The sequence below is a fragment of the Lolium rigidum genome, chromosome 3 (assembly GCF_022539505.1).
Source record: "Lolium rigidum isolate FL_2022 chromosome 3, APGP_CSIRO_Lrig_0.1, whole genome shotgun sequence".
NCBI classification, from domain to species: domain Eukaryota; kingdom Viridiplantae; phylum Streptophyta; class Magnoliopsida; order Poales; family Poaceae; genus Lolium; species Lolium rigidum.
In genome coordinates, this window is record NC_061510.1 from 25,620,637 (window position 1) to 25,632,784 (window position 12,148).

The following is a 12,148-nucleotide window of genomic DNA, read 5'->3' on the forward strand; positions in this document are numbered from 1 at the left end:
CAGAACCTACAGCTAGCAACCAGCACTGCCACCGGCCGGCGACTAGTTGCAGCAGCCAGCAGCTGCCGGCCGCGCGCACGACGTCGGGGGGTGGGGTTACTACCCGGGTTGTGCGTTCGTGTGTGGTCTTGTCTCTCTTTTCTACTTTCTCCCCGTCCGTGGGGGCCGCCGGCCGGGGGTTGACGGCGATGTGTCTTGCTTTCCTTTCCTTTCCATGATGGGGGATGTCGATGTCTCCTCCGCTTCCCCACCTCTCTCTCCCCGTTGCGTTGCGTTGCGTGGTGCGGGGTACGTTGCGGCGACGGCTACAGCGGACTAGTGGCGTCCGTCGCGGCGGCCATGCCCGTCAAATCCTAGTACAGTACTTCTTTCTTGCCCGCTGGATTCCTTGGATTGTTCTCTGACGAGAATTCATCTTCATTTTTTGTTTTCCCTTCTCTTTTCTAGGTAATCCGAGGCTCGTGGCTCGCGTTGCTCCACACCGCTTGCGGCTCCGCCCCGTCTCCGTCCCCGGTGATGCGGAGAATTTGAGGTCTGCTCTCTGGTGTGTGTGTGGTCATGGAGCAGCCGCCGGCGCGTAACGACGAAGCCGGCTACCGAGGCAGCACGCGGGGCGACATGGCGGTCGCCGACGAGCTGGATCTAATGGAGGAGTTCCTGCTCGCCTCGCCGGGGCTCGACTACCCGGACTTCCTGCCCCCCGAGTCCCCGGCCCCCTTCTCCCCGCTCTTCGACGTCGGCAGCTGCATCACCACCGCCGCCACCCCACCCGACGCTCCCGCCGCCACCAGCACCTGGCTGCTCCAGCCGCAGCAGGGCCACGTCAAGGAGCGGCTGCAGCGGGCGCTGCAGGGCATCGCGCGGCGCTGGCAGGCGCAGCGCGGGTGCGGCGGCGAGCTGCTCGTCCAAGCCTGGGTGCCCACGCGCATCGGGGACCGCCAGATGCTCACCACCTGCGGGCAGCCCTTCTGGCTGGACCGCCCCAGCGGGCGCCTCGAGAGCTACCGCGGCGTGTCCGTCAAGTACCAGTTCTCCGCCGACGAGCTCGCGCGCGACGCGCTGGGCCTGCCCGGCCGCGTCTTCGTCGGCCGCGTGCCCGAGTGGACCCCCGACGTCCGCTACTTCACCGACCAGGAGTACCCGCGCGTGCGCCACGCGCAGTACTTCGACATCCGCGGCAGCGTCGCCATGCCCGTCTTCGAGCGACGCACCGGGGCATGCCTCGCCGTCGTCGAGCTCGTCATGACCACGCAGAAGATCAACTACAATGCCGAGATCGAGAACATATGCAACGCGCTACAGGTACATACCCAATTCTTTCTCGCAACCTCTTGTTGTTGTTGCTGCTCCTTTCGATTCCTCCAAATCATACGTACACCTGTGTGCCGCGTATATGTTGTTATGCGCTTAACCTGTTCGATCAAATGCCCCTAGGGAAGGATGTGATTGATAACTACCGGGCACGCCAATCCCCGAAGTAATCAGCCTCTCCGCCCCTCTTTCTTTGATCATATTCCTGTCTTACTAAATCTTCTTTCTCTAAAACTGCAGGAGGTTGATCTCAGAAGCTCCGATGTTTCAGCTAGTCCTCGCGCACAGGTAACAACATCATGGTCTTATCATGGGTAGTATATGCCAAACTGTTATTATTTATCACTAAGATTTGCTGCTTTCTTGCTGCTAGGTGTTTGGTTCTTCTTACCAAGCAATTGTACCAGAGATCATGCATGTCCTCAGAGCGGTTTGCGAGACCCATCAGCTGCCGCTGGCCCAGACGTGGATATCGTGCGTCTGCCAGGCCAAGAAGGCGAGCCGCCACTCTGACGAGACTTACAAGTGCTGCGTCTCTACCGTGGACGAGGCGTGCTATGTCCGCGATCCATCCGTCATGGGCTTTCACCAGGCTTGCTCTGAGCATCATCTGTTCAGAGGTGAGGGTGTTGTCGGCAAGGCCCTCGGGACACATGAGCCATGTTTCTCCCCGGATATCACTACCTGCAGCAAGGTCGAGTACCCTCTCTCTCATTCTGCAAAGTTTTTCAGCTTGAGGGCTGCGGTGGCCATTCGGCTGCGAAGTGTCAGGACCGGGAGTATGGACCTTATCCTGGAATTTTTCTTGCCGATGAACTGCGTAAAGAGTGAAGATCAAGGGGACATGCTTAATTCTTTGTCCAATACCCTAGAGCAAGTCTGCTCTACATTACGGGTTGTCGGTGTGAAAGAACTGGCAAATGATGGATCACCTGAATCGAGCCCTCCAGTCACACCAGAATTTTGTGGCAAGCCTGAAAACTTGGATGTGCTCTCTTGTGGCATCAATGTTCCTGCAAGGATAACATCACCGGAAGCGACTGAGGAGGTATCCTCATGGATTGCAAGCCTTGTGGATGTTCAAAATAAGGGGGTGAAGGGAGAAATAAATTCCGACCTACCATTTGGATTCAGCAAACAAGAGGATGAAGGCTTCAGTGTTACAGCTGGCTGGGCAACTTCACCTGTACTGATACCTGAAGATAGCAACTTCTTTCCAGGGTTTAAGAAGCATGAAGAATACGAGGCCAAGGAAGCAAGCTGTACGAGTGATCCAAGCCTTTCAAACTCAGATAAAGCAGTAGAAAAGCGGCGGACTAAGATGGAGAAAACTGTTAGCCTGCAAGATCTCCGGAAGCATTTTGCTGGCAGCTTGAAAGAAGCTGCAAAGAATTTAGGAGGTAAATTATGACTCATGCTCTCAAAGTATATCTGTTGTTCCTTTCCTTCATTTTGTTTGTTTGACTTGAAATTTATCTCTTTCGATGAGTTGTTAATAGAGCTGGAAGCATGATATCACAGTCTGTTTTTTACTTGCAAGGCTCAAATAGAACTGGAATAATTTCATATTGTAATATGCTGTTTAATAATTCATGTAATCCTGCTAACTAAGTCATAGTATGTAAAATGGATGTGAGCTGTGTAATCAGGCAGTTATACATATGTGTGAACAAACTTCCTTGATAAAATTTATATTAGTTCAGCTGCTGTTTTTCTTGCAAAAGTTTCCAACTTGAAAGGCATACTAGTCTTGATTATGCATTGACTTTTCACATATATATAAACTACAATGTCTATGGTTGACTATAGCGGTTGTCTTTCTACCATTCATTTCAGTGTGCCCTACTACATTGAAGAGAATATGCAGGCAGCATGGAATTAATCGTTGGCCATCAAGGAAGATCAAGAAAGTTGGGCACTCCCTAAAGAAACTGCAAATGGTCATTGATTCGGTACATGGAGCTGACGGAACTGTTCAGCTGACTTCACTCTATGAAAATTTCACCAAGACCACATGGTCAGAAAGAGAGCTACAGGGAGATCACAGTTGTCCAGCATCAGAGCAAAAGTTTCACCTGGAGCCTTCAGTTCCTGAGCGGCTGTGCGAGAGCAGATTCAGTTCACGCACCTCTGGCTCTAATTCTCTCTCTCCTACCTACAGCCAGAGCTCAAATTCGAGCCTTGGTTGTTCCAGTGATCCGAAGCCTCAACTGCAGCAAAGCAGTGCTCCTGATCTTCCAATTAAGCAAGAAACTTCTATGGAGGAAAATCAGAGTTCCACACAGATGACAGATGCGAGCCATGCTGAACTGCAGATATTAAGTGAAGAAAGACCTGTCACCCTTTGTAGGTCTCAGAGTCCCATGCTTATAAGTGAACAAAAGCCAATGGAGAACAAGCCCAGCATGCAAGAAGCTAAGCCTGATATTCTCAAGATAAAAGCAATGTATGGCGAGGAAAGATGCATATTCCGGCTTCAGCCAGATTGGGGCTTTGAAAAGCTGAAAGAAGAAATTGCAAAGCGGTTCGGCATTTCGCAGGAAACATGTGAACTCAAGTACTTGGATGATGAGTCGGAGTGGGTTCTTCTAACATGTGATGCAGACCTGGAGGAGTGTGTTGATGTATACAAGTCATCGAGTGCTAAAACAGTAAGGATATCGGTGAATGCGACAGTTAGACCGGTGCTTGGTGGTTCCTTTGGTCTTTCTGGTGTATCCCGAGAATGATTTTCCTGCATCCAATGCAAATACCCCGTCTTTCAAGTAGACAAGGCATCGACCCTGCCCTCGGTTTCAGTCATGGTGATATGCACAGGCCACGTTTGTAAATATTTGGGGATGAGGTACCATCCAGTGGTCAGATGCTCGGTGAATTATCACCAACCTTGTCTGTTATGACTAAGGATGGAACTCTGTACTTCTAGACTAGCTTTTGTTCAGGCATAGGGAAAATAGTTTGTTGCAGTTACCAAACTAGTGTACAGAATAGGAAAGGATAGGAATTTGTCGAAATGAAGCTTTGCGTTAGGTTTAGAACTCTCAATCTAGTTGCATAACAAATGTATGTTCTTCCTGGGCTTGTTCTGTCTCTATAGTTATGAAGAATTATCTTCAAGATTTCAAAGCTTGCTTGAACGCACGAGCTGTAAGGAGAGAATTATGCCTCGTGCCTTCACATGTCAGTTTGAGCTCCACGAAGATACGTTCTTACAATGCTGAAATGTGTTCTCACCTGTGTAAGTATTGCTGAACTAGTTTTTCCTTTGAGAAATATATATATCATTTCCCCTTCAATGCTTGCTGGCACGGTTAGCTGATCTTACTTGCATCAACATTAGTGCAGAAGGGTACATAAGATGAGCACTCGAATTGTTGTCAAGGCAAGAATGCATGCATCAAGCTCTTCTCAATGTCGAAACTGCAATCCTGCTTGTTCTAGATGTTGGTGTCGAATCTGGTTTATATGTTGGAGTTGGATATTTTTGGTAGTGAGTCAGGGCCTGTCTAGACTCCTAGACAGCTTCTGCCTGACAGTGGTGTAGAGGAGCTGTTTTCTTTTCCTTATTTTTCATTCAGGACAATGGAATGCTATGGGTTTTGGATGCAGTCTGTTGCATAATTGCTCCCAACTTTATATGTATAATACAGTTCCATTTAGAAATCACAGTCTGTATGTAACAGCCTGCGTGTGTTTGTTTGGTAAGGCACCTACGGCCTGATGGTTTTTGCCCTCTCGAACACACATCTTGCTTACATCCACATTAGTGAAGAAGGGTACATGAGATGAACATCAAGCTCTTCTGCTTGTTCTGGATCCGCGTTAGCATGGAATCTAGTTTATGTGTTGGAGTTGGATATTTTCGGCAGTGCTCCTCGTTTTTCATTCAGCATAATGGAATCTTATAGATGTAATCTGCTGTATAATCCCTATCAAGTTTACATATGTAAAGTTCGCGTCAGAATTCACAGCGTGTGTGCATGTCCTGTTTATGTCCTCTATACTACTGTATTTAATTCATCCAACAAAAAAAGGTCAAAAAAAGCTAACGTGAGCAAAAAGAATCATGAACATTACAAACACATATAGAGCTACTCGCTTGGATCAGCCGATCAACTGTTGCCCGGTCAGGTGTTGGAGGAACCTCGGTAAGGCGACCGTCGAGCCGCTGCTGCCGCCGGGACAGGCCTCGGCGGCAGCAAGTCCCGGCTGGCCTCGAGCTTGGCGAGGACGTCGATCAGGTAAATTTGAAATTCTAGAGTTTTAAGAGGCAATGTGCAGTGTAATCACTCTAAAGTTTTACCTGTGTTATCAGGAGTATACGTCCTGATGCCATCTCTGGAGTACAATTGACCTCTGCCACTAAATTTCTCCCTAACAAAAATTAAGAAAACGTTACAAACAAGACGGATCGATCAGTGGATCAGGCACTGTCCGTCAGGGCCTGCAAGAAGCACGGTAGGGCGAGCGGCGCGCCGCCGGGGCAGGCCTTGGCGGCAGCGCATCCCGGCTCCCTTGCGCCGACGCCCTGGCCTCGATCTCCTCGAGCTTGGCGAGGACATCGTCCATGGAGGGCCTGGACTTGGGGTCGCCGCAGAGGCAGTTGTACGCGAGCCTGGCCGCATTCGCCGCCGCCTTGGAAGGGTACTGGCCGGCGAGCCGCTGGTCCATGAGGCCGGTGAGCTTCCTGCCGCCCGAGGCGATGTAGGGCCGCGCCCACTCCACGAGGTTCACCTGGTGGCTGGGCCGGTTGGTGTCGTGCGCCCGGAGCCCCGTGAGCAGCTCGAGGAGCACTACGCCGAAGCCGTAAACGTCGCTCTTGACGTAGAGGTGGCCCGTGGCGACGTACTCCGGCGCGGCGTAGCCGTAGGTGCCGATGATCCTGGTGGTGACGTGCGACCGCCCCGCCGCGGGACCGCTCTTGGCGAGGCCGAAGTCCGAGAGCTTGGGCCCGAAGTCGGCGTCGAGGAGGATGTTGGAGGCCTTGAAGTCCCGGTAGATGATCTGTGTCTCCGGCGAGTGCAGGAAGGCGAGGCCACGGGCGGCGCCGATGGCGATCTTCAGCCGCGTCTCCCACGTCAGCGGCTCGAACGCCGCGCCCCTCCTGAAGAGGTGGTTCTCGAGGCTGCCCTTGGGCATGAACTCGTAGACGAGGAGGAGCTCCCTGTCCTCGCCGCAGTACCCCAGCAGCTTCACCAGGTTCGGGTGCTGCAGCCGGCCCAGGAAGTTCACCTCCGACTGCACTTGCAATAAAAAAAATTAAAATTGCCACTTCAGCACGCCGACTTACGAAAGTTCATCGCTGACGAACGTAGAACATGGACAGCTAGGAATACTAAAACAAGTGCAGATTGCCAGCCGAACAAGCAAATCACTGATTGCAATGCAATGCGAGAGTGGCGATCATGCCAAGCACGGCAGGTCTCGTACGTGTTTTAACCGTCGATCTGGGGCTTGAGATTCGTGTGTTTTAGCGACCCGCAGATGGTGCATGCGAAATGGGGCGAAGTTGATATCACAACCGTTGCTATTTACTCATGTTTCTCGAGATTCGGTTCAGCATGACCCCACATAAAAAGAGAATCTACAGCTGTTATGTGTGTAAATCAATAAGTACTCTTGGCAGCATCGCATGTACCATCTAAATAATTAACAAGGACTTTATAAATCCATCACGTCATTTCGCAGGACTACATGAACCTCGTTATATGGACTACGTGCGTAAATAATAGAGGACTCTATAGATCCAGTTCACGAAATATATTTTTAAATATTAAATATTAGATTCATTTCGAAGAGTTCGTTGTCGGAAGTCAAATATGCAATTAAAAACGAGTTTGCATTTGTTACGTGAAAGCTTGTGCTCGTTTTTCAATTAAGTAGTGCATTAGAGAAGGGAATCTTCTCATATGAGTGGGCACATATGGGGACCCCACTGACGACCATCCATTTGGCATGCAACGGTTGTGATTTCGTTTTGGCCCCATTTCATATGCACAGATGCATTTCCGGTGTTTTAGCCATCGTGTTTCATTTGTATTCTTAGGAATACATGTAGGAAAACACAAAGAAACTCGATGAAACTGAATAATTTCGTGCGCGAGACAAAATCATTTCTCTAATGCGCACTGCATTGTCTAAATCATAGCCAAGCTTCATGCAAGGTATGATTGGAGACGGACCAAATTATCCGAGTTGGAAATTGGAGCTTCTGAGCCAAGCAAGGTTGCATCAAGGGTTGGCTTGTACTGCTGCAATAGCCCTAGAAAATGACTAGAGCAAATACTAGTACTAGTAGGTGGCTAGAGGAAAAGAGATTTTATTATCTCGGCGAAAATGGCTAATTTAAAAATGAACTAAGTTTCTTACGACCTCCCTTTCAAAGTAATTGTCACGGTTTTGTCTAAATTTCAATAAATCTAGAAACATTTTAGTTATAAATATATAGATAAAGTTGACACTTAGGGATGGAGTTATCTTTCGTACTCCGGTGCAATTTGGACCGAATTAATGAAATGCAAATTGACCAGAGAGCACAATGTACTCAGGTGAACATGGACAGCTAGGACTACGTACCAAAAGTCTAAAACAAGTCCAGATCGCCAGCCGAACAAGCGGATTAGTGATGGCAATGCACTGCATTGTCTGAATCATAGCGAAGCTTCATGCAAGGTACTGCGATTGGAAGCGGACCAAGTTGTCCGAGTTGAAAGTTGAAACGTTGGAGCTTATCAGCCAAAGGTTGCATCAAGGGTTGACTTGTATTAGAGCTGCGACTAGTAGTTTCCGGTGGCTAGAAGAAAACAGATTTTGTTATTATCGTGGCGAGAATTGACTAGCTAAGAATGAAGAGCATAGGAAGGAATATAAATTGTTACTTATCACGTAACAGAAAGGGATGCATGGACTTGTCTTTGCTACTCCAGCGTAATTTGACCAGGAAAATGGAGAGGCCGGCCGGCGCGCGGGGCTGTCACTTGGCCTTACGACTGACTGGATCAACTCAAGCTGCGCAAGCAACAGAACTGGAAGGAAGAAATTCCGGGGGTGAGCGATGGATGGATGGATGAAGCAGACAAGCACGCACCTGCCATTCCTGGAGTCCCTGGACGCTCTCGTGGTTGAGCTTCTTGACGGCGACGACGACGCCGGCGGAGCTCTTGGCCGGGTTGAGGCTGCGCTCGTCGGCCCAGCCCTTGTACACCCGCCCGAACCCGCCCTCGCCCAGCACCATCTCCGGCTTGAACCCGCGCGTCACCGCCCGCAGCTCTGCCAGCGTGAACACCCGCAGCTTGGGCGCGTCCAGGACCCGCCCGCCCACGTCCGCGCCGGTGCTCGGCCACCGCCGGTAGTCCTCGCTCCCGCTGCTCACGCCGCTCATGGCTCCGCTGGAGCCGCTTGTCCCGCTGGTCCCGCTGCTGCTCCCGGCGCTCATCTCCTTGTTGGGCCACGACGACGACGGCGGCGACTTGCCTGAACACGCGGCACGGAGAGAAAAGAAAACGAGCTCGAATCAGGCACAATTCGAATCTGAACTCCGAAGGAACAAGACGATGATCGGAGGAGACGATCAGCGCGCGTACCTGTGGCCGGAGGAGCCGGAGATTCGTCGCGGCATCCGAAGCAGTTCCCCATGTAGCTAAGCTAGCTAGCTAGACAGATTTCCTCGATCTCCCGGCTGTGTGTGTGATCTTGCTTGGTGGTAGCTAGGCGATCGTGCGTGCTCATGTACTTATATCGGAGAAGACGAAATGGCGGGACGTGGACAGCGTGAGGTTGATGGCGCCAAGGGACAACTGAACTGGTCGTACTCGTACCAGTACCCCACTGGAGGAGCGAGCTAGCGTGGACCCGGCTCAGGGCCACGCCCTCGATCGCCAGTCAGCAACCGGAACTAGCTTCCCCGGTTCCGTCTCAGAGTATCCATTTTCCCGCGCGCCCACCTCTAGTCCGACTTACTGCAATCCAGCAACAAAAACCTGTAACAAGTTTCTCATATGTAAATTTGTTCTCGGTAAACTTGAGCTTGTCACGAAAAAATAACCACAAACATTAGAATCTTAAAAGAATAAATGCCAACTAACAGTCAAGAAAGATGATGCCAACAATGCAAAGGTATGAGCTCTTGTTGATAGGGGAGCGCCACAACCTCATGTCAATCGTCATCAAATGGATGCCAAGATCCAAACATATAATCTGTTCAAGATGCTCGTTTTGAACTTGCGCTTCTCAACATTCATCACGATCACCACTTGATGTCATTCTCTTCCATGCCACAACCTCATATCCATCGTTATCAAATGGATGACAAAATTCAAACGTATAATCTCTTCAAGATGCTCATTTCGAACTTGCGCTTCTCAACATTCATCACGAACACCACTTGACGTCATCCTCAGTGGCCCCCTCCCTAACAAAGTTTGCTTGTCTCTTAAGATTTTATTTTTACTGGAGTGTTCTTTTGCTCTTTAGGAATGTTTTTTTTTGTTCTGTTACTTGAAGGCCGAGAAACAATTCAATGGAATTGGAACAAAGTCAAGCGGTGGGTTTAAGAGATATCCTTCCATTCTTGGAAATCCGAGCGCTCTACGTCCAGTTTTTTTCGGTGAAGACGATGATGCGCTGAGATCTTGGACTCGTCGGCTCACCCCCTTTACACCGGCCAGGTATGATAACTGAGTATGGGGATACGATATATATTTGACATGTTACTAGATGTCGGTTCCAAATATTAACCATATGTAAAGAAACACAGTTTAAAAACTAGGTACAGATCCGGAAATGGTGAATGGAACCTGGGTGCGCGTGCACCTATTTACGAAAAGTTCAAAAAAATGCTATTTAAATGTTTCAAAAAAATGTGAAGTAAATTTTTGCTTGTATATGTTATGTTGATACTTACTCGTGTGTGTTTTCACGGAAAAATACCATTGTGTGTGACCTACACAAAAATGACAAAATGCAAATTCCTATTCCTGTGAATAGTAAAATTCCTATTCACTATTCTCATTTGGACATGTTGTCATTTTTATGCAGGCCACACACAATGGTATTTTTTCGTGAAAACTCACACGAGTAAGTATAAACATAATATGTACATGCAAAATTTTACTTCACATTTTTTTGAAACTTTTAAATAGCATTTTTTGAACTTTTCGTAAATGGGTGCGCGCACCCAGGTTCCAAACGTCCAGGTCGGGTATAGATCATGTTACTAAGAGCATCTCCACTCGTCCCCCCGAGGAGGCCCCCGGCGAGCGTTTTTTCCATCCGGACGGCGAAATTCGGCCCAGTCGCGCCCCCGGTTCCTCGTTTTCGTCCGGATTTGGGCCTAAATTCATCCGGCGATCCCACGCCCCGGCCCCCGGGGAGTTCTCGGGGACTCCGGACGAGTGAAAAGCGGGAAGGGCCCGATCCGTCGGTGACTCGACGCACGAACCCCACCGCCACGTCGCTCAAAATCTCCCCCACCCCTCGTATCTCTCTCGCCGCCGGCACCACCCCGCCGGCTTGTTGCCCAGATTGCGCCGCCACTCCTTCCCCACCTACCTATATTCCGGCGTGTTTGGACGACGGCCTATCTGGCTGCTCTTCCGCCGGCCTGTTTTCCGGCCTGCTTGCTCGTCATCACTCGCGGCTCGGGTTGCCTCGACCAAGCCCGTCAGGTGTTCGTCCATTTGCCTCGCCGGCCATGGACTCGGACGACGAGGAGGAGCAGATGTTCGTCGAGCTTATGCAAGAAGAGATGGCAGCAGCCGCCCAAGACGACGAGCACATGATGATCCTTGGTTGCTTGGCAAGCATGTACGCCGGACCGGCAACTCGTCGCCGTGGTGGGTCGGCACGAGGTCGCCGGAAGTGCAAGCCGAGACAGCGAATGGAGGGCTACCGCATGTTGTACGCCGACTACTTCGCCGACAATCCATTGCACGGTGAGAGTGTTTTCCGGCGTCGTTTCGGGATGAGCAGAAAGCTATTTCGCAAATTGTGTATGCCATCCGCCACTTTGATCCCTACTTCGATGCAAGGCGGATTGCACTGGTTTGGTTGGATTTTCGTCACTGCAGAAGTGCACAGTGGCTATGAGGATGCTGGCGTATGGAGCTCCCGGTGATACTGCAGACGGTATCTTTCTTTGGTATGCCTGGATCCAACAATGACATCAACGTCCTAAACTGCTCCCCGGTCTTTTCCAAGCTTGTTGAGGGTCATGCTCCTCCGGTGGACTATGTGATCAATGGTCGGCACTACAACAAAGGATACTACCTTGCAGACGGTATCTATCCAAAGTGGGCAACATTTGTGAAGACTATCTCCAACCCCGGCACCCCCAAACTTTGCGAGTTTGTCAAGAAACAAGAAGCTTGCCGAAAAGACGTCGAGCGAGCATTTGGTGTCCTCCAGCCAGAGATTTGCTCGTCGTCCGGTTCCCCGCTATGACTTGGTCCAAAGATCGATGTGGGAGGTGATGAACCGCTGTGTGTGCCTACACAATATGATTATTGAAGATGAGCGAAAGCATCCGGTTCCTCCGGCTGAGCAAGAAGCACCATATGAGAGAGAGGGTCCTCTTGCACAGCCCTAATCACCAGGTGCCTCCATCATGGGCCGCCTTCATTGCTATGCGCCAGGAGATTCGAGACTCTACAATGCACCAGCCTGCCGCAAGATGATCCGGTGGAGCACATATGGAGGCTCCGAGGCAACGCCAACGCCGACGCCAACTAGTCTGTCTTAATTTGTTTGAAAAATTGTGAAATTTGTGTGCTTCATTTGTTTCAGCACTTGTACTCGTTATCGCCGAATTTGTTTCAGCAATTTTCGTCCTCTTGTTTGC

At 50.2% G+C, this 12,148-nt stretch overlaps 2 protein-coding genes across 3 annotated transcripts; one reads left to right on the forward strand and one right to left on the reverse strand.

Annotated features, from left to right (window-relative positions):
* The first annotated feature begins 409 nt into the window (after nucleotides 1-409).
* Nucleotides 410-4,974, forward strand: LOC124701313 (protein NLP1-like). 2 transcript variants are annotated; one of them, XM_047233359.1, is made up of 5 exons: nucleotides 410-1,302; nucleotides 1,552-1,599; nucleotides 1,685-2,711; nucleotides 3,148-4,549; nucleotides 4,652-4,974. In XM_047233359.1, the coding sequence occupies exons 1-4, from the start codon at nucleotides 559-561 to the stop codon at nucleotides 4,038-4,040; spliced, it is 2,712 nt and encodes a 903-aa protein (XP_047089315.1). In that variant the 5' UTR covers nucleotides 410-558; the 3' UTR covers nucleotides 4,041-4,549; nucleotides 4,652-4,974. The 2 variants fall into 2 exon arrangements, with proteins under 2 accessions (XP_047089315.1, XP_047089316.1); XM_047233360.1 differs by having other exon boundaries at nucleotides 4,657-4,974.
* Nucleotides 4,975-5,558: 584 nt separating this feature from the next.
* On the reverse strand, nucleotides 5,559-8,560 carry LOC124695203 (probable serine/threonine-protein kinase PIX13). The gene is made up of 2 exons (XM_047228080.1): nucleotides 8,399-8,560; nucleotides 5,559-6,549 (listed from the first exon to the last, which is right to left on the reverse strand). Exons 1-2 carry the CDS (start codon nucleotides 8,543-8,545, stop codon nucleotides 5,749-5,751), a joined length of 948 nt encoding a protein of 315 aa, XP_047084036.1. The 5' UTR covers nucleotides 8,546-8,560; the 3' UTR covers nucleotides 5,559-5,748.
* Between the last annotated feature and the right edge of the window lie 3,588 nt (nucleotides 8,561-12,148).

Coding starts and splice junctions, on each gene's coding strand:
- LOC124701313 (XM_047233359.1), top strand. CDS start 559: ATGGAGCAGCCGCCGGCGCGTAACGACGAAGCCGGCTACCGAGGCAGC. Junction 1,303..1,551: donor ACATATGCAACGCGCTACAG/GTACATACCCAA, acceptor CTAAAACTGCAG/GAGGTTGATCTCAGAAGCTC. Junction 2,712..3,147: donor AGCTGCAAAGAATTTAGGAG/GTAAATTATGAC, acceptor CATTCATTTCAG/TGTGCCCTACTACATTGAAG.
- LOC124695203 (XM_047228080.1), bottom strand. CDS start 8,545: ATGGTGCTGGGCGAGGGCGGGTTCGGGCGGGTGTACAAGGGCTGGGCC. Junction 6,550..8,398: donor AGGGACTCCAGGAATGGCAG/GTGCGTGCTTGT, acceptor TTGCAAGTGCAG/TCGGAGGTGAACTTCCTGGG.